Source organism: Hemibagrus wyckioides, linkage group LG15 (genome assembly GCF_019097595.1).
Source record: "Hemibagrus wyckioides isolate EC202008001 linkage group LG15, SWU_Hwy_1.0, whole genome shotgun sequence".
Lineage (NCBI taxonomy): Eukaryota > Metazoa > Chordata > Actinopteri > Siluriformes > Bagridae > Hemibagrus > Hemibagrus wyckioides.
The window spans coordinates 1,930,458-1,951,103 of record NC_080724.1 but is presented as its reverse complement, the minus strand read 5'-3'; the positions used below and the strand labels follow the sequence as shown (position 1 = coordinate 1,951,103).

At 41.3% G+C, this 20,646-nt stretch overlaps 3 protein-coding genes across 4 annotated transcripts; all 3 read right to left on the bottom strand.

Moving 5' to 3' along the window:
• Window positions 1-2,374: 2,374 nt before the first annotated feature.
• Window positions 2,375-8,078, bottom strand: mfsd4ab (major facilitator superfamily domain containing 4Ab). 2 transcript variants are annotated; one of them, XM_058410029.1, is made up of 10 exons: window positions 7,756-8,078; window positions 6,987-7,185; window positions 6,357-6,596; window positions 5,074-5,227; window positions 4,876-4,991; window positions 4,288-4,461; window positions 4,047-4,194; window positions 3,366-3,436; window positions 3,161-3,281; window positions 2,375-3,071 (listed from the first exon to the last, which is right to left on the bottom strand). In XM_058410029.1, exons 1-10 carry the CDS (start codon window positions 7,983-7,985, stop codon window positions 2,923-2,925), a joined length of 1,602 nt encoding a protein of 533 aa, XP_058266012.1. In that variant the 5' UTR covers window positions 7,986-8,078; the 3' UTR covers window positions 2,375-2,922. The 2 variants fall into 2 exon arrangements, with proteins under 2 accessions (XP_058266012.1, XP_058266013.1); XM_058410030.1 differs by lacking the exon at window positions 6,357-6,596.
• Window positions 8,079-11,556: 3,478 nt separating this feature from the next.
• nucks1b (nuclear casein kinase and cyclin-dependent kinase substrate 1b) lies at window positions 11,557-17,024 on the bottom strand. Its single transcript, XM_058410031.1, has 8 exons — window positions 16,617-17,024; window positions 15,525-15,574; window positions 14,616-14,667; window positions 14,506-14,534; window positions 14,288-14,416; window positions 13,977-14,147; window positions 13,706-13,846; window positions 11,557-13,375 (listed from the first exon to the last, which is right to left on the bottom strand). Exons 1-8 carry the CDS (start codon window positions 16,631-16,633, stop codon window positions 13,053-13,055), a joined length of 912 nt encoding a protein of 303 aa, XP_058266014.1. The 5' UTR covers window positions 16,634-17,024; the 3' UTR covers window positions 11,557-13,052.
• A 599-nt stretch (window positions 17,025-17,623) lies between these two features.
• LOC131366052 (acidic mammalian chitinase-like) lies at window positions 17,624-20,646 on the bottom strand. The gene is made up of 11 exons (XM_058410192.1): window positions 20,615-20,646; window positions 20,425-20,454; window positions 20,135-20,339; window positions 19,958-20,014; window positions 19,711-19,876; window positions 19,443-19,567; window positions 19,217-19,340; window positions 18,848-19,033; window positions 18,624-18,743; window positions 18,373-18,514; window positions 17,624-18,207 (listed from the first exon to the last, which is right to left on the bottom strand). The coding sequence occupies exons 1-11, from the start codon at window positions 20,637-20,639 to the stop codon at window positions 17,891-17,893; spliced, it is 1,497 nt and encodes a 498-aa protein (XP_058266175.1). The 5' UTR covers window positions 20,640-20,646; the 3' UTR covers window positions 17,624-17,890.

The window sequence follows — 20,646 nt, the reverse complement described above, 5'->3', positions numbered from 1 at the left end:
CAGTGGCAGCTTGATGGACTTGAGATTTGAACTCACAACCTTCCAAGCAGTGGTCCAGCATCTGAACCACTAAGCTACCACATCCCCCACATTTCCTGCAGGCATCCTTATCCAGAGTGACTTTTTTATTTATACAACTGAGCAGTTGAGGGTTAAGGGCTTTGCTCATAGTCCCAGCAGTGGCAGAACTCACAACCTTCCAATCAATCCAATACTCCGACACCTCCAACAGCTACCACTTCCCACTACTAATACACTATATTGCCTCTTCATGTGTTACACCGACACTGAGGATCTTAATGCAGCACACATTTAACTGAGAACTCAATTCTTTCTTACTGCTTCAACTAGTCAGTGTTAAAGTTTAACACAAACAGCACATTTAACATAGACAACACACTCCCTGTCTGAGTTACACCAAGAGATTCGGAAGTAGCTAGCAGATGAGTTATGGGGATTGGAGAATATTCACAAAGTCTCATTGTGCAATGCTGACCAAACATGTACACGTTATACAACAGGATGTAGGTGTAATTCAGATCTAATAGTTCTTCTGCACTAGGAGAGCAGGTTCCATGGACTCCACTAGATCCCTGAAGGTGTGCTGTGGGATCTGGCACCAAGATGTTAGCAGCAGATCCTTTAAGTCCTGTAAGTTGTGAGGTGGAGCCTCTATGGATCAGACTTGTATGTCCGAAACATCCCACAGACGCTGGATTGGATTGAGATCTGGGGAATTTGGAGTAAACACCTCAAACTGGTTGTTGTGGTCATCAAACCTTTCCTGAACCATTTTCGCTTTGTCACGGCGCATTATCCTGCTGAAAGAGGCCACAGCCATCAGGGAATACCGTTTCCATGAAAGAGTGCAATAATGTTTATAATAATAATAAAAATAATAATAATAAGGTAAGTGATACACTATATTGACAAAGGTTTTGGGACACCCCTCCAAAACATTGAATTCAGGTGTTGTTTTTCAGGGGTTGGGCTCGGCCTCTTAGTTCCAGTGAAAGGAACTCTTAATGCTTCAGCTTCATACCAAGACATTTTGGACAATTTCATGCTCTTTGTGGGAACAGTTTGGGGATGACCCCTTCCTGTTCCAACATGACTGTACACCAGTGACCAAAGCAAGGTCCATAAAGACATGGATGAGTGAGTTTGGTGTGGAGGAACTTGACTGGCCTGCACAGAGTCCTGACCTCAACCCCATAGAACACCTTTGGGATGAATTAGAGCGGAGACTGTGAGCCAGACCTTCTCGTCCAACATCAGTGCCTGACCTCACAAATGTGCTTCTAGAGGACTGGTGAAATTCCCATAAACACACTCCTAAACCTTGTGGAAAGCCTTCCCAGAAGAGTTGAAGTTGCAAAAGGTGGGCCAACTCCATATTACATTCATGTGCATGTTAAGACAGACGTCCCAAAACATTTGGCAATACAGTGTACTTATGGAATATTGTTTGCTGTTCAGGACTCTAGGTTAAGGTTTGGTTGAAAGCTTATTTGTTTAGTCAGACTTTTTCATGAGCATGGGGAGTTTTGTGTGATTACTCAGGTTTGTTTTTCAATGACATACTGGGATGCTTTATGTCTTTTAGCTCAATCTTTTAGTTATGATGTCATAGCTAGATCGACCAGAGTCCAGGCTTGCACTCTGATCACTCTATGCATCCTTTTTAACTCATAGTTACCTGACGATATGCTGGTTGCTGTTACTTCTGGCCTGGTTGATCCTGGTTACTCTGCTCCTGAAGAACTGGCTGTTTCTGGTTCTTCATCTTAGAGATAATTGACTTTCCTACTGCAACAGATAATCTCACCTGGATACTACAGAGACTTTCCACCAGCCTCTATACCAATCACTCCCCTTCCCGCTGTCATTCCCCCGGGTCAATTGTTTGGCTGCTTTTACAGCTGCAAGTTTTCTGGGGTATGTCTCTGTTCTCGTTTCCTTCATGGAAAAATTGCTAAAGCCCTGTCAGAAAAGATGGAGACCACTGGCTATCAGGAGTTCAATCAGTCCTGAGAATCTTTGACTTGGCCATTCTAACACACTCCAGTGAAGCATGTTGTTGTGCTGTTAGAAGGTGATCCTCTAACCCAGTCTCATGTTTCCTGCAGACTGGAACAGTTTCTTCTCGGACTGCCCCATAATTGCCCTCAGCCCTGACTAGTATCACAGTTCCTGCTAATGGAATGCATCCCCACAACATGATGCTTCCACCACCATGCTTAAATGTTGGCTTTTCTGGCAAACAATAAATTAATGTTTTTAAATAATAAACTTTATTTAAAAGTTTATTATTTAGTTAAACTTAGTTAAACTTTATATAAAACTCGATAATAGAACAGTGAAGGCCATGAGATCTTTTTAAAAGAGTTTATTACAGCAAAACCATTGTACTGCATCTACATACCAACAAAAGGATAATGCAACAATTTAGGTGGCTGAAATGGACTGACAGGCCCACATTCATCCAGCTTTTAGAGATAATATGCGGCTGGATTCACTGCTGTGAAATGCCTTTACAAAACACAATAAATAAGATGAAAAGTTTTAAAAGAACCCCTGGACTGGGTGATGCAATAAGACCACACAGTACATACAGAATAGTGGAAACATGATCCAACGCTATTGACCTTTGTCTGGTCTATTGCCCCTAGTACGAATCAAATGGGCATCTCCTGCTTTTTCACTGAAAAAAATAACGAAAAGCCTGCCATATGTTCACCGTGTCTTCATTTACAGAAAACAGGTTTAGTATGCAACTAAAAAAACACTATGTTTTAGGCATGATTAAACTTTGATGCCATGCAAAAAGAAACTCCTGGATCATTACATTGTGTTTGCAGATATTACTCTGCCTGTATGTAGGATCAGTTTGGACCTCAAATTTTTCAATAATAGAAACTGTTATCTTTCTTCATTTTCCTGCTCGGTTTTCATTTCTATTTCATCCTTTATTTTCTCCTCCGTTTTCACTTCTGCTTCCTCCTCTCCTCTCTCTGCCGGAGCCTCCACTGCATCTGGTTGCTCCATCATAGCTGTCTTTTTAGATGTTCCTATTTGCAACAGGAGATGAGATGTAGATACAAAGTGATGTTTGTAAAGCGTTCGATAACTTTCAAGGTCAGAGAGATATCCATTTTACCTCTGAGGTAGTTTCTGTGGAAGTAGTGACACAGCATGAGGCTGAAGAAGAGAGCAAATCCAATGCAGCCGGCAATCATGCCACAGAGGAGGAAACTGTAGCTGCCTCGTGTCTGGATGATCTAGAGCCGATATCATAGACATAATTAGACTAACTCTGGGAAAGAACTGGAAAAATACAGGCTGGCAAATTTTGCACATCTTACCGATCCAATCACGACCTGGAGGACCATTTCACCCATTCCAGCACAGGTCACTATGACAGTAGTGGCACATCCTGGAGAAAAAACACAGTGTGATGAGGAGTCAGAGGGTTTGTTGCTTTGCGATCAGTGATTTAAAAATATCCAGTGTTTCCCCGCCTTGAACATCATCCTCATTTTCTAACATTACCAGAGAGTTTTGCCATTTCATTTACAAATAAAAGAAGGCAGAATGCCTAAAGCAATTAGGGGTGCAACATTTTAAAAAGTTTAATATTTTAATAAGTTTAATATTTTAATGTTTTAATAGCTACTCAGCCTTCATGATGCTGTTTCTTGTCTAACAAACATGTGGAAAAGAGGTGTGGGTGACTGTTTATGAAAAACATCACAAGCAGCATTTTACAGACCAAAATCCAAAATAAATAAATAAATAAACAAGAGTAAAAATTCGCCAAGGTTACAGCATGAATTCTGACACTTTAGAGTAATATCTAAAGCTAGGCCTTGACTTTGCACAAGAAGTTTAGTCTTATGATTTCATCCGTTAGTTAATCTCTGCCTTCAAAAGAAAATGCTAATCTAATCTAATCTAATCTAATCTAATCTAATCTAATCTAATCTAATCTAATCTAATCTAATCTAATCTAATCTAATCTAATCTAATGTATATGTATGACGTACCCTTGTAGTCTAGAATGTCCTCAGTGTAAGCAAGCATGCATGGAAAGATGCTGCTGAGGAAGAGGCCGAGTAAACACGTCCCCACAAAGAGGAACAGGCTACTAGTGTAAAAAATCAGCAGTAGCAATACGGTCACTATTACGCCAACCTGAGGAACACATCCAGATAAAGAGATTAGTTTAGTAGCAGGTGTGTTCATGTGTGTGTAACTGAATTTGTAGAACTATATCAAAACTTTTACCTGACTAAACATGAGCAGGTACATTGGTCTGAAGCGATAGGCCAGTGGAATGGACATCAACCTTCCTCCGGTGATAGCAGCCCAGAAGATACAGGGTAAATAGCCAGCTGTTTTAGCATGCAGTGACATCGGAGACGACACAGCATATGTGTACGCAAAACCAGCATAGGCACCCTATAAACAAGAGTCAGTGTCTGTTACACATGAGTCATAAAGCTATATATCTACACCGATCAGATATAGCATTCTGAGCAGTGACCGGTGAAGTGAGTAAGACTGATGATCTCCTCATCATGGCACCTGTTAGTGGGTGGGATATATTAGGCAGCAAGTCAACATTTTGTCCTCAAAGTTGATGTTAGAAGCAGGAAAAATGGACAAGTGTAAGGATTTGATCAAACTGTGATGGACCACTGGATCAGAGCATCTCCAAAAAAAAAGCTCTTGTGGGGTGGCAGTGGTCATTATCTATCAAAATATACTTTAAGTCCATTATGTCCAGGACTTAAAGGATCTGCTGCTAACATCTTGGTGCTTACGGCTGATCAGTGTATGTCAATCTACAGTAACTAATGACCAACTGCTCACCACAATGCCATCAGTCATGAAGAGGACCAGACCTCCCAGAATATGAATTCCAAAGAACGAGGCAGGAAGCTCACGCAGGTTTCCGTTCCTACAGCAGCTGAAAAGGTCTCCATGGCCTGGAGAAATGGGAAAAAAAGCCATTCAGAAACTCTAAAGCATCAAAATATCAGGAAAACATGTTCTGTTCTTTATTTGTACCTCCAGATTCTTGCTCTTGTGCCTCTGCGCACTCAGTTGTGTTGGTCTGCATGGCCAGCTCATCTTTGTCCAGGAGACGTGGAGAGCCATTCGGGCAACAGGGGATCAGCTTCTCGCAGTACATTAGCACAAGCACTGCGATGGGTACTGGCAACTGGAACAAAAGAGACAGACTTTTTGACCCAAATGACCCAGCCCAGTTCCACCTTCCTGCCTGGTTCCTGTTTTCTTTAGTTCCACCTACACCCTAATAATGTCTCATGATCATGTTCTCAAAAGGTTTACTTCATTTCAGGAGTCTTGTCTTGAAATATCTGTCTGTGTACTGTACATAGACATCTGTCTTTGTCTTGTTTGTGTCTCTGTGAAGCGTCTGTATTATTGCAGCATTATTCAACCCGAAGGCTACTTAGTTCCATGGGTTTTTTTCCCCCTCATTTCTTTGACTTTGTGCATTTTTAAACTATCCATGTTCGGCTCCCATGTGATACATCTGCAAGATGTCGGTTTCTCAATGCTGCAAACTAAAAGTGTATTATATTACACCAGAATTTCCCAGTACAGTCCACAGGGAAGGCAGTTGGTGTTTATACAAGCTACGAAGCATGTAATCAAGAACAGAACTCTCGCCATCTCATACGAATCATAATATTAATTATAATCTTTACAGTTAAGTAAATGATGATTTAATCTAAACACTTTCAAGGTTTACTTTAAAACACACCGATCAGGCATAACATTATGACCACCTGCCTAATATTATGTTGGTGCAGCCCTGACCCATCCTGCACTGTGTATTCTGACCACCTTTCTATCAGAACCAGCATTAACTTCTTCAGCAATTTGAGCAACAGTAGCTCGTCTGTTGGATCGGATCACACGGGCCAGCCTTCTCTCCCCACGTGTATCAATGAGTCTTGACCGCCCATGACCCTGTCACCGGTTCACCACTGTTCCTTCCATGGACCACTTTTGATAGATACTGACCACTGCAGACCGGGAACACCCCACAAGAGCTGCAGTTTTGGAGATGCTCTGATCCAGTGGTCTAGCCATCACAATTTGGCCCTTCATCAAACTCAAAACTCAAATCCTTACACTTGTCCATTTTTCCTGCTTCTAACATCAACTTTGAGGACAAAATGTTCACTTGCTGTCGAATATATCCCACCCACTAACAGGTGCCATGATGAGGAGATCATCAGTCTTATTCACTTCACCTCTCACTGGTCATAATGTTATAACTGATCGTTGTTAAATTAGAAGATTTCTCAATATCCTACATTAATTACAGCCATGATCCAGAAAGCGTAGGACACACTGGACTGCTCTGTGACTCCTCCAGAATGCTCTCCAGATTGGTTCAGAAGCATCGGACTCCTGAGGCCTGCAAGACTGTGTCTGAAGTGGTGCATTATTGCCTCATGCTCTGTGCTGTTCACACTGTGACAGTGCTCTGAAAGGAATGGATCTGCGATCAGAGGGCTCACGAGAGCACCGAAGCCGATGAAAAAGTGCAATGCCTAGGAAAAAGGAAGGCAGTGCTGTCACACTTTAAACAGATGTCTTTAAGCATAAATGATTAAATCGCAAAAGGTTCTTCGTAACAAACAGATAAAACAGATTCGTCTCAGTTTTAAGGGGATTGTTAGCATTACTGTCGTTTGGGTTTTTTTCCTCATCATTAAATGATGATTCAATCTATACACAATTTTCCATTCAACCATTTAAAGCATAATTTTAACCCCAACATGAATATCTTTTCAGCGTCCAAAATTTCCCATTTCATGATAATGTGTATGATTTACAGTTTATCGTATCTACCTAATGTTTTAAATGAATATTTTTATAGTATCGTCTGCTAAAATGTGGAGGTCTCAGATGTACAACAGATGTGTGATGTGTGAAGTCACCTGTAGGAAGATGGCGGAGTCCTTCTGGTAAAGAGCCACCAGCTGAATGTTTGCAATCGTATCGATGATGCCCATCGCCAGTCCTGACACAGCCATGGCTATGGCCAAGTGCAGCACATTGTAGCAGAGAGGAATGATGGCAAAGATCAGAGAAATGAGGAGGGAAGACAGGAAGAGAGCAGAAAGAGCACTGAGCAACCTGAGAAACAGAGAGAGAGAGAGATACAGACAGACAAACAGACAGAGAGAGAGACAGAGAGAGAGAAACAAAGAGAGAGAGAGAGAGAGAAAGACAGAGAGAGGGAGACAGACAGACAAGCAGAGAGAGACAGAAACAAAGAGAGAGAGAGAGACAGACAGACAGACAGAGAGAGAGAAAGAGAGAGAGATACAGACAGACAGACAGAGAGAGATAAAGAGAGAGACATAGACAGACAGAGACAGAGAGAAAGAGACATACAGACAGACATAGAGAGAGAGACAGAGACAGATAAATACCCTAAATAAATACATAAATAACTCCATAGTAAATTAGAATCATAATACTGTAAGAAATCGTTTCAGGAAATTGCTGTTTTATTGTACCATGTGATGATAATAATAATAATAATAATAATAATAATAATAATAATAATAATAATTATTATTATTATTATTATTATTATTGAGACTAATAAAAGACTGGGAAAGATTGGAATTGTCCAACTGGTTGGTAACTCCATAGTGGAGTTTCAAATTTGGTGCAATACAAATGCAACAGCAAACTCACGTTTTCTTGAAAACGCCGCCAATGGAGCTGCCAATAAGTAGACAGATCTGCTGCGAGAAGAAAACCCAAGTGATCTCCTGTAGTGTTGAGTCGGTCTGACATTTCAGATCTAAAATAGTCGGCCCAAGGAATGCTATACAGAGTCCAAAACTAAAGAACACACACCAGTATGTCAGGGTGTGCTGCCAGTTCTGTCTGAAAAGTGCAACAAGACGCTGGTCGATAAACATGCTGTCCTCAGAACGGATGAATTATTGAACGTCGGGGCTCTTGAAGAGTTGTAGGATTTCCTGCTCACACTCAGGTCTTCGCTCAGGTTCAGCCTGTCAAAAAATAGCAGGTGATGTTTAATATTTATAGAGCCGTCGACGCTGCCGTCTGTCGTATTCACAGAAATACATTTCAGGTTAATACCTAAAAGGCAGGATGCAACAGAGCTTTTCTAGGACTTGTCAATGATTTTCATTTATGGCATCGTGTTGAAATCGGATTTGGGTCGGTTTCATGCTTCAGTCCCTCTTTCCTGTCTCTTATGGGGTTAGTTAGTGTGTGAGACCGGAGGGCCATGATGTCCTTCCTGTGGTCGATATAGATTTGAAGCAACTGGAACGATTATACTCATCAGTGAATAAATAAAATTGACAAAAGTGACATATCAGGCTTTAATATCTTAATATACAGTACATAGACTGGAGATAATGTTTTCTAACAATTTAATCACTATTATTCTCACAGCTAAAGCCAAACAATAGAGGATAGCAATTAAGTAAGGAAACCTAAATCTTTGTGAATCAAATTATTAATCCTACTGATAAAGAAATAACTCAGAGACATTACCACTATTAAATGTAAACAAAAACACACTATATTGCCAAAAGTTTTGGGATCTGCCTTTACATGCACGTGAATGTAATATGGAGTTGTCCCGCCCTTTGCAGCTATAACAGCTTCAACTCACAGGCTCTGCTCTAATTCATCCCAAAGGTGATCTATGGGGTTGAGGTCAGGACTCTGTGAAGTTCCTCCACACCAAACTCACTCATCCATGTCTTTATGGACCTTGCTTTGGTCACTGGTGTACAGTCATGTTGGAACAGGAAGGGGTCATCCCCAAACTGTTCCCACAAAGAGCATGAAATTGTCCTAAAAGTCTTGGTATGAAAAACAACACCAAAAACAACTCAATGATAAGAATGATGTTGTGTTTCTAAAGTCTCTAAATAAAATGATAAATATTTTCAGCCTTTTTGATTAATTTAGATCAAGGTTCATTCAGCCATCTTGAATAAATATTTTGGGAACATCCTAGGCAACCATATACAGAGATCAGACATCTGTTGCAGGCACCTGTTAGTGGGTGGGATATATAAGTCAACATTTTGTCCTCAAAGTTGATGTGTTATAAGCAGGAAAAATGGACAAGCGTAAGAATTTGGGGGCAAATTGTGATGTCTAGACCACTGGATCAGAGCATCTCCAAAACTGCGGTCAAGACTCATTGAAACACGTGGGGAGTGAAGGCTGGCCCGTGAGATCCGATCCAACAGACGAGCTACTGTTGCTCAAATTGCTGAAGAAGTTAATGCTGGTTCTGATAGAAAGGGGTCAGAATACACAGTGCAGGACGGGTCAGGGCTGTTTTGGCAGCACCAACACAATATTAGGCAGGTGGTCATAATGTTATGCCTGACTGGTGTACATGCACACTGATACAGTTATTCATACTTGGGAGCAATACATCATAGTCGGTTTCCCTAAAGACATGGAACCTGGAGGAATTCTATACAGACTCGAGAGAACATGCAAAACTCCTCACAGTTTCACAGTCAGGATCGAACCAGAGATTGTGGATTTGTGAGTCACTACCCACGGCACCACTGTGTCATATATCTCTAAGTTAATACAACGAAATTAAATAATTTCTCAATTCACTGCTGAAATAACAAAACTGCTATGGGTTTTTATTTTGCATCCAGAACATTACAAACACCAATACAGCTGAATTCATTATATTCATAATATTTTCAGATAGAAGAAGTGTCAGAGTTCAGATATATCCATTGGAAAGGGAAAAGGAAGCCCTCTACAGATGTGTGTTTTTATAATTGACATTCATTAACTCATCTCTGACATCCTCTTCATGTGTTACACCGACACTGAGGATCTTAATGCAGCACACATTTAACTGAGAACTCAATTCTTTCTTACTGCTTCAACTAGTCAGTGTTAAAGTTTAACACAAACAGCACATTTAACATAGACAACACACTCCCTGTCTGAGTTACACCAAGAGATTCGGAAGTAGCTAGCAGATGAGTTATGGGGATTGGAGAATATTCACAAAGTCTCATTGTGCAATGCTGACCAAACATGTACACGTTATACAACAGGATGTAGGTGTAATTCAGATCTAATAGTTCTTCTGCACTAGGAGAGCAGGTTCCATGGACTCCACTAGATCCCTGAAGGTGTGCTGTGGGATCTGGCACCAAGATGTTAGCAGCAGATCCTTTAAGTCCTGTAAGTTGTGAGGTGGAGCCTCTATGGATCAGACTTGTATGTCCGAAACATCCCACAGACGCTGGATTGGATTGAGATCTGGGGAATTTGGAGTAAACACCTCAAACTGGTTGTTGTGGTCATCAAACCTTTCCTGAACCATTTTCGCTTTGTCACGGCGCATTATCCTGCTGAAAGAGGCCACAGCCATCAGGGAATACCGTTTCCATGAAAGAGTGCAATAATGTTTATAATAATAATAAAAATAATAATAATAAGGTAAGTGATACACTATACTGCCAAAAGTATTGGGACACCCCTCCAAAACATTGAGTTCAGGTGTTGTTTTTCAGGGGTTGGGCTCGGCCTCTTAGTTCCAGTGAAAGGAACTCTTAATGCTTCAGCTTCATACCAAGACATTTTGGACAATTTCATGCTCTTTGTGGGAACAGTTTGGGGATGACCCCTTCCTGTTCCAACATGACTGCACACCAGTGACCAAAGCAAGGTCCATAAAGACATGGATGAGTGAGTTTGGTGTGGAGCAACTTGACTGGCCTGCACAGAGTCCTGACCTCAACCCGATAGAACACCTTTGTGATGAATTAGAGTGGAGACTGTGAGCCAGACCTTCTCGTCCAACATCAGTGCCTGACCTCACAAATGTGCTTCTAGAGGAACGGTCAAAAATTCCCATAAACACACTCCTAAACCTTGCGGAAAGCCTTCCCAGAAGAGTTGAAGCTGTTATAGCTGTAAAGGGCGGGACAACGCCATATTACATTCATGTGCATGGAAAGGCAGACGTCCCAAAACTTTTGGCTTTCTAGTGTAGATGTAGGAGTCCAACCCCTGAATTCAATGATCCGGAGGGTTGTCCCAAAACTTTTGGCAATATAGTATATCTATCATAGCCAGCATTAATTTTTGAGATTAGACCAAACAGTCTAGCCTTCATCAGTGACCTATGACCCTGTAGCTGGTTCACCACTGTTCCTTCCTTGGACCACTTTTGATAGATACTGACCACTGCACATCGGGAACACTCCACCAGAGCTGCAGTTTTGGAGATGCTCTGATCCAGTCATCTAGCCATCACAATCCGCCTCTTTGTCAAACTTGCTCAAATCCTTACCTACTTCCAGCACATCGACCTCGAGAGAAGTGTCCTGCTGCCTAATATATCCCCCGTCCCTCTGCAGGTGCCACTGTAACGAAATAATCAATGTTATTCACCTCACCTGTAAGTGGTCTTAATGTTACGGCTGATCGCTGTGTGCGTATACAGGACTCATACAACACTTTAAAGGCAAGATACATTTTATTTTTTCCTTGTAAAACAAATATTCCAAAAATCAGATCAGCTCAATTAAAACAAAGTTTTTTTATTTTAGTTTTATTTTAGATAAATTATCATAGATCGAAAGGCTACATAACTGGACAAAGATAGAAGTCATGGAAATTAGACAAAAGAAGCAGAGAAAGCTCAAGATGGTGTGAACCGAATCACATTCTGCTTCACCATCCAACTGGCTCCACAGATAATTTATCTGAAAAAGGCATCTATAAGCATCGAAATACTTAAAAAATACACATATAAAGCATCACAAAGTCAATAATAAGGTTGTTACTAGCTCGCTCCTGACAGCCTTCCTTACATTCATACACCCGAGTCGCCGTACACGCTACCGCTCTGGTCACGCCATCTACACACAACTCACGACACACGTAATGCCACTCCATGAACTGCGGTACTACAATGCAATTATTAGGCTACGTTTAAGCTGCGGAAACGTTCAAAGCAAAACGCGTCAGAAATGCTAACATCTTTTTTAACGGTTAGAGAATGTACAAGGTGACGTATGACCTTCCACTCTTCCAGCGCACAAGCTTTTTGTTGTTTTTTTTGCAAAAACCGACTTCAAAAAACGGTTCTATTAGGAATTCGAAAAGATCCAGTTCTAGATATCTTTAGGTTTTAAGAAAAATAATTAGTAATATCGGGTGTGTGTGTGTGGGGGGGGTGTTCGGGGGGAGGATTGATGATGAATTAAGGACTGACAGAAGAGAAAGTGGTGGTCTGGTTCTGTTATGGTAGAATATGTTGGAACGGACTAATTTGGTGCTGTAAAAATCCACAAGGCAGCTCCATGTCAAGAAATAAAAACACAAAACAAACGTGCCCACAGCTTTGAAAAGCATTTAACAGAGTGAGAGCATACGCTTTGCTTTACAAAAACAAACAAAACAGATATCTTATGGCGGTATTTCTAATCTTGTATTTCGTATATAGCATTAATCCACAGAGATTACATTCTCTACATCAGAGCAAATCATAGTTTTAATCTTCTCTATTGAAGTCTGCAAATATATACGAGAGATGATATTTTGGAATTTAACAAAACGATCCAGCCATAAAGGGTTCATCGGTGTGATAAATGTTCCACCACTTTCTTTTCGATTTGTAACTGAATAAAGATTAAATTAGCAAAAAGGTCATCAAGCAACGCTCAATATTATTATTATTGTTATTATTATTATTATAGATTACCGTAAGCTGGATATAAAGAAAGTGGCGCAGGTAACTTCAGCGATACTGTTTGCAAATAGTGTGGATGATACTTCACAGAGAGTTCATCTGAAATATTGTATTTACAGGATGAAAGAAATAAACAAACATCCAAAACACCCGGAGCAGTGTGGAAAGTAAACTCCACTGTTCCACAATAAGAAAAGACAAAAAAAAGACAAAAAAAAAGAACGGGTAAAACAATTTTCTCCCATCAGAAAGAAGACGCTCAGTCTTCACCTGACGGAGCATCCTCCTCAGAGGCATCGTCCTTTTCCCCTTTCTCCTTCTCACTCTCTTGCCCCTCTTTCTCCTCGCCGTCGTTGTCCTCCCCTTCTCCGCCGCTCTCTTCGGCCTTCTCGGCTGGGGGGGATTTTTTCTTCTCGCCTTTCTTCTTGTCTTGCGCCGCCTTCTTCCCCTCTTCCTCCTCCTCCTCTCCCTCCCTAGGGCTCTCGATGTCTTCGTCCTCGTCTTTAGGGATGACTTTTTTGGTTACGACTTTCTTTGCCTTAGTCTGACGCTTTCCTCTCTTCTTTTTTGGCCCCCTGCTCACTAAAACAATAAAAGGTCAAAGGTTAACACACAACATGTGGCTTTTAAATTAATATTTAATACTGCCAAAAGTTTTGGGACACCCCTCCAAATCATTGAGTTCAGGTGTTGTTTTTCAGGGGTTGGGCTCGGCCCCTTAGTTCCAGTGAAAGGAACTCTTAATGCTTCAGCTTCATACCAAGACATTTTGGACAATTTCATGCTCCCAGCTTTGTGGGAACAGTTTGGGGATGACCCCTTCCTGTTCCAACATGTGCATGTAAAGGCAGATGTCCCAAAACTTTTGGCAATAAAGTGTATATCACAACACACTATACTAGTATCTAGTACCTGAAGTTCTTATTCTGGATTTTGGGGACTTCTTGTCTTTGCTCCTCCTGCTGACTTTCGAGTTCCTCCTCTTGGGCCTCCCATAGTCGCTGTCATCGTCATCATCTTCCACCATAAAATCTTCATCGCTGCCTGAATCCTCTATGGAATTCGAAAACATTCGGAATTGCTCCAATTACTGCCCTGCCAGCTTATTGTGAACCATTAAGTATCTGATACACAACATCAGACCTGTTTATCTGGCTGTATAATGCGTGAAAAATATTGTCACCTCCTGTATAAACATCACTGTCATCTTCGTCTTCCTCCTCCTCTCCTTCCTCTTCTTCACTGCCTCCATCGCCAAGAAGAATCTCCCTCTGTTTGGAGACCGCCTTACTAGCAGCCTGCCTCACTTGCCGGCCCTTCTTCCTCACAACCTTCTCATCATCGTCACTGTCATCTGACGTTCATCCAAAATATACAATAAACACAGTGAGCATGCACACACCATTGTTCCTCACTTAATATACTGTCTAGCAACTAGATTCATAACTGAACTGGTGAAATGAACTATTTTAAGTCAAGCAAGAAAAGTTGTACCTGCAGCTCTTTTCCGTTTAGCAGTCGCCTGCCTTCCCTTGCTGATCTTTTTAGTCTCGTAGTCACTGTCGCCACCGTCATCATCCTCTTCCTCCTCACCATAGTCATTATCATCATCGCTGAAGTCCTCTGGAACGAAAAAACAAAACAAAACGTATGAGCGATGGCCACATCATTAAACATACTCGGAAAATATTAGTGACAGGAAGCTCGCTTACTCTTGTGGTCTTTAACTCGAGATTCATCACTGCAAAAGACAAGGCACTGGTTATTCAAGTATGTTTATAATATCATGACTTAGAAATTAAGCTTTATTTAAGAAGCCGACCTCTGATTCAGTGCCTTCTTGGGTCTGTCAGAATCTCCTTCATATTCCTCATCTACAATAATCCAAACAATTGAGGTTAATCATATATAATAACATCAACATCACACCAGTTACTAAGCAGCTGTGTAATTATGTCATCATCCTTCAGAATGCTTATTAAATATGCATAAATAATTTTCCAATTATTTTTCTATGAAGATTTTTAGTTCTGCATTTATTGTTGGCTTGTTGAAATGAATAAAGGCCAAAGCGTGGGCCCTGCTCTCCACCGTAGGAACAGTTACACTTGCTTGTGAAAACCACAGGAAATAAGCTGGCCTTTAAGGGTACATGAATACCTGTGTGTGTGTGTGTGTGTGTGTGTGTGTGTGAGAGAGAAAGAGAAAGAGTCATACTCCATAGCTTTCTTAAGTACTAAGATTTTAGTAAGTTAAGTAGTCTTTATTTTATCATATATACATTACTGCACAGTGGTTCTTTCCTCACATATCCCATCCTTAGGGGTTGGGGTCAGAGCACAGGGTCAACCATGATGCAGCACCCCTGGAGCAGAGTGGGGTGTGGGCCTTGCTCAAGGGCCCAACAGTGGCAGCTCGGCGGTGCTGGGGTTTGAACCACGATCTTCCGGTCAACAACCCAGAGCCTTAACCACTCAAGCTACCACTGCCCCACGTAGACGTCAGTTGTACTGCACAGGACTCAAGACTCTACGATTAACAGCCTAATGTTTATGTTTATTTTTTTGGTTATTAAAGGTATTTTGTCTGATTAAGGACCATGCCACCTTTTCATCCACATCACAGATCATGGATTTTAGGTCTCTACTGCACAAGCACATATATTACCGTATATATTAACCGTTAAAAACATTTTTGCGCAAATGTTTTGATATGTCAAAGCCGTACTCACCAGCGTCATCAGACTCCTGAAACTGGGCATAATCAACTACCCTCTTATTCCTGCAAGGACAAATGGAAGAATTTAAGCGATTCACAACAACTTACACACATGTCTAGAGGGTTGGGGTCACTGCTGTTCGATTACCTCACCGGTCACTTCTTCATACAGATTCAGAATTAGATTTTGTCTATTACTGTCTACATGTTTGCATGATATACATTTATCATTATCAGTTATGAAAGAAGCACAGTTCTTGTTTCCTTATATACCAGAAACATTTTACACAGATTTTCTAGTACTCAGTTTTTATTTTTAAAGAGCTGGTTAATATCACCCCATACACTTTAGTTATATTTAGAAAAAAGAAAAAAAACTAACAAAAAAATGTTCGGTAAACTGCTTATTACGGTTATTACACAGTCCATTCCTTTATAACCACTTATGTGTTAATAACGCTGCAATAGACTTGCTGTTACAAAGTTTCATCATGAACTACTCCTTCGCTAACAGTTAGCAACAGATGCTGTTAATAACGCAGCCATTGAAGTAGGCGGGGAGCTAACAGGCTAGCGGCGCTTCATGCTCGTGCAAGAAGCTAACGGCAAAAAATAAAATTGTGCGAAACTTAACTAGGCCTTATTAAAGTCTCTTCACTCGTCGAATTGGTGTCGTGTTATAACACACGCTTTATTCAATACACTTAGTTGACCCTGGTCAAGTAATTAGACAGTTATAAAGCTAACTGGAAGCTGCCCAGTTACAGTCATGTATTTCGTTCCCGAGGACAGCTTGCGCGTGCACAATGTTGGCTTGTTTACATACACGACACTGGTCTTATTTTTTGGTGTGGCGTTATTATTATTATTTTTTTTGCACTAAAATAAACCCAATAATCCGTGTAAGTGAATGAGCTGACCAGCGAGCTGAGGGGCAGCGATTCGGTTAACTGGTGCTAGTCGCTGGTTAGCATCTGCGCTGTTAGCAAACATGGAGAGGTGCGAACTCTCTCCACTCCGCTAGCTAAGCTAACGCAGGCGCGTTATCAAATATGTACACCAAACTAACTGTTACAAACGCATGCAGCACAAGATATCAACCCACCTAGAAGGTCTCGCCATTCTGCAGATCCGATTCCGTCACGTTACTTTTGTTTTTAATGTCCCAGTAATGTTCGGGGAATATTTTGGCGGCAGGTTTGGTTACACAGAGCAACCACCTAGCGTGCTAAGGTATGCAGCTACGTACAAGCCAGGTAGTTTCCAGCAGGCTAGGCTAACTCGCGCGCCTTACGTTCCTAATCTTAATAAGATTGCGATGCGCGAAATCCCCTTACTTTAACCCTACGCCTTTCTCGCAGTATAATTGCGTTTCGTTTGGAAAGTGATCTGGTTTGGCTAAGCCCAGACTGGCTTGACCTGGTTCTGCCTAGCGATGAATGGTAGCTAACTAGCTAGCCAGCTACTATTGAGAGCATTGCGCCTGGCCTGTTGCAGCCAGGAGGCGTTCAGTGTGTGTAAAAAAGTGGGATGGGACTCAGAGGCTTAAGATGACCGTAAAATCAGGATTGGACGGACAAAACATGTTCTTTCAGAGAACCCAAACTGGGGTGCTTTGATAATGAGTTATATTTACTGATAAACTATCCACACTTTCATGAAAAGTTGTATTAAACTGTATTAAACTTCTAGTTGCTGGGGTGGTGACCCTCAGGTATGCATGTTAGGTACATTTGAAATGTATAGTCATGTACGCTTAAGTTTACTTTAAAATAGCTTATTTGTGTACTTTAAACTATTTTAAAGGTAACAAAAAACATTTCCAGGTGGAAAATAGATATTAATGTATTTTTTTTTCCTGAAAATACTTTCTGAGAGTGCATAAGGCTGAAAGTGCTTAGTTCTTAAGACCCTTGTTGTTGTGTTGTTTTTATCTGTCACATACACATTACTGCACAGTGAAATTCTTTCTTTGCATATGAGAGCACAGAGTCAGCCATGTGCCAGCACTGGGGCTTGAACCCCGATCCTCCAGTCAACAACCCAAAACCTTAACCACTTGAGCCACCACCGTCCACCTTCTTTAGCATAAGGACACTTCAATAAAGAAACTAAAGGTAAAAAAAGAGCCATTTCATAAGCTTTATTACAGACGATTAAACAATCCTGAGCACAAAGGAAGTGAACAATGTTTCTTCCTAAAAGTAAGGACTAAAGGACTAACTAAAGTTGTGGGCTCTGAATCCGATATTTCCTTCCCATCACACGCGTCTAACAGCTTATCAGTTATTCTTTTATTAAGAAGATACCTGTTCAGAAACTAGAAGAATCAAGACAGCAGGGCAAAGTTTGCTATTTAATAAATGTAAAACTGAGCCTTTAGCTCCAGTTGCAGCATGAGCAGCTTGTGTCAAACACCAGGCCTGACGCACATTGCTGGAAATAAGTCTGGCCTCCGTTGCACTCGTAGAACTTGTTGCTGTTGGCAGCGAAGGGATACAGACCGCTGGCTTTGCCAACACAGAAAGAGCTGTTCATGCCGCTGGTGCCGCTTGAGCTTCCGCTGCTGGAGCTTCCGCTGCTGGAGCTTCCACTGCTGGAGCCTCCTCCACCAGAACTTCCACTTCCACTGGCACTAGGAGTTGTGCTGCTCACTCCTGGTATTGGGGGAAGTGGAGTTGCAGGAGGCTTGCAGGCTTGAAAGAGAACAAACCATCATGTTAATAACTTTGTATCTGAAACGCGTTAGTTCTCATTGTTAAGATTTTATTTTTGCTATAGTTTTCAACCTTCAGGAAAAGTTAAGTAAAGTTAAGAGGATGGCTACTGCAGTTATTAATCCAGTAGAAGGTAATTCTCACATTGTTGGTCCAGGTTAAAGGCTTTGTGAAGCACATTAATTAGAGGGTATTTTCCCTGATTACAGAAAGTTCCCAAATAGTCATCCATGTCAATGGTCCACACCATAGCACCACCAAAGTTGCTTTTCATCAGCCAATCAACCTGCAGAGATGTTTAAAAAAGTTGTTTTATTCTTTTACTGTTCTGTCAAACAAACAGGCATCTACACGTGATATTAAGGTTAAACTAAACCGAACAGCCTAATGTTTACCTTGATCTGGAAGCTCTTCATGTTGTCATAGCCAACCCATTGGTTTCCCTTATAGGCATAGGGCACGTCTTGTTGAGAGTTCCACACCTCAGTTGCGCCCCCTTGCAAGAAGGTGCAGATCTAGCCAGCCAAAACAAGACAAAAACTGTGGACTGGGAGAAATCTCTTATTTTGCTCACACATAGTAAACGCAATACACATAACATGTCAATGGATCAAGATACCTCAAAATAAGCCAGTTCCCCAGCTTCCTGTGTGTATTTTCCTGGTGTTCCAGCTCCAGAGATTGGAGCACCAATTCCATGGTTGGCAGGGTTGCTCAGGGTAAAAGTGTTTCCATAGGTGGGGAACCCAACAAGAAGCTTCTCTGCAGGAGCACCATTGTTCCTCCAGTAATTCATGGCATAGTCCTGAAGAGCATCATCAGATCGGGACATGGGTTAGCCAACGTCTTGTGAAGGCAGTAATTAATTTGAAGAGCTTCATTAGTTTGCATTTCAATATTTACACATATGCCCAGTGACCGAAGATTTCGCTGTCATCTTGATGGGCTTTATAACAATGCCTTTCGAATACAGACGTCACCAACATACCACATTAAAGTAGATGTAGGCTCCACTGTCAAAAGAATCCCTGTACAAGGGGCTGCACTCTCCTGTGAAAGGATCCCATGACCCATGCATGTCATAGCTCATAACATTAATCATGTCCAGCGATCTGGGTGAGGAAAAGATAATCAAATAAAATAATATTAAACCCATCAACTGTAGCAACACCTTAGTGTATATCATACAGGCGTGGGAAATGGCTTTGACTTACTGTCCAAGCTGAGGAATCTGGTATGCTGTGTCAATAGTGCCTCGACCCGATGAGACGGCAGCAGACATCAGCAGTCGTGCTCTGTTAGTCTGCTTGGCTTCTGCCTCAAATGCAGTCCTCATTTCCTATTCCCAGATGCATAGAGGTATACAGAATTTTTGTTCTAGCCATAATGCCACAAGACGTGTATGTATTTAGTAAAATTATATCCAATACAGCATTGCTGCTATCTATGAATTTCAACATGGAAGCAAAATCAGATACCCACGGCTAACAGAACAGAGTACAGTTGTTGATCTTGTGGCGGACTACCCCTGTTGGCCGGGTACTCCCAGTCAATATCCAATCCATCAAATTCATACTTCCTCAGAAAAGCAATTACAGAGTTGATGAAAGTCTGGCGGTTGGCAGAAGTGGCCACCATGGCAGAAAACCTAGCAGGAAGATGGAGAACCTCGTTGAATGTGACATGCCAATGTCATTTATAATTTTTGAAGTAAATAATAAGTTCTTACCCTGAGGAGCCAAAGTTCCACCCACCCACTGACAGCAGAGTTTTCAAGTTTCCGTTCCTGCCAATATGTCATACGGGAGAGAGAAAGACACAAAGGAGATGCCACACAGTACAGTACAGATCAGTTCATCACTGCGGTGAACAAAAGGATGAGATGGTAACAGCAGAACACACTCACTTGTCCTTCAGGGCATTGAATTGGCTGTAGAGCTCCACATCGTTCCACTCGAATGTAGCGATTTTGTAGTCATTGGTCATGGTGGCGAAGGCGTAGAGGAGATGGGTACACAGGCAAGGGTCGATGTCATTGGGCATGTAGATGGTGGGAGGGGGACGATATTGTGCCCAGTTGGTGAAGTAGCATGATAAAATGAAAGCTGAGCCTGTCCAAAACAGCAGTGTATTTAAGTGAGTGGTTGCATGTCAGTTCCCAAGTAAAAAAATAAATAAATCTACGGTCATACTTACCAAGCTGCACATGAAGCAGCACGGCCAACGCTGATTGTGCAATGGGACAAAAGAGACAAGAAACCTTGTGATCTTGGTTTAATACACCCAGAAAATTATGTATCTATCTTAAACAAAGCTTGTTTTATATATATATATATATATATATATATATATATATATATATATATATATATATTTAGTCTCCTACCTGAAACCAGCACCACCTTGCCCATCGTTGCT

Excerpts from the sequence above, each read along its gene's own strand:
- nucks1b (XM_058410031.1), bottom strand. Across the intron at positions 14,668-15,524 it reads TCAGGAGTCTGATGACGCTG|ATGAGGAATATGAAGGAGAT; the intron begins GTGAGTACGGCT and ends GGATTATTGTAG. Across the intron at positions 14,535-14,615 it reads AAGAAGGCACTGAATCAGAG|TGATGAATCTCGAGTTAAAG; the intron begins GTCGGCTTCTTA and ends TGTCTTTTGCAG.
- mfsd4ab (XM_058410029.1), bottom strand. The coding sequence starts at position 7,985 with ATGTTTATCGACCAGCGTCTTGTTGCACTTTTCAGACAGAACTGGCAG. Across the intron at positions 5,228-6,356 it reads GGATCATGGCTGTAATTAAT|TTGCCAGTACCCATCGCAGT; the intron begins GTAGGATATTGA and ends CTTTTGTTCCAG. Across the intron at positions 4,992-5,073 it reads ACAAGAGCAAGAATCTGGAG|GCCATGGAGACCTTTTCAGC; the intron begins GTACAAATAAAG and ends CCATTTCTCCAG.
- LOC131366052 (XM_058410192.1), bottom strand. The coding sequence starts at position 20,639 with ATGGGCAAGGTGGTGCTGGTTTCAG. Across the intron at positions 19,877-19,957 it reads TGGAACTTTGGCTCCTCAGG|GTTTTCTGCCATGGTGGCCA; the intron begins GTAAGAACTTAT and ends TCTTCCTGCTAG. Across the intron at positions 18,744-18,847 it reads GGGAACTGGCTTATTTTGAG|ATCTGCACCTTCTTGCAAGG; the intron begins GTATCTTGATCC and ends TTGGCTGGCTAG.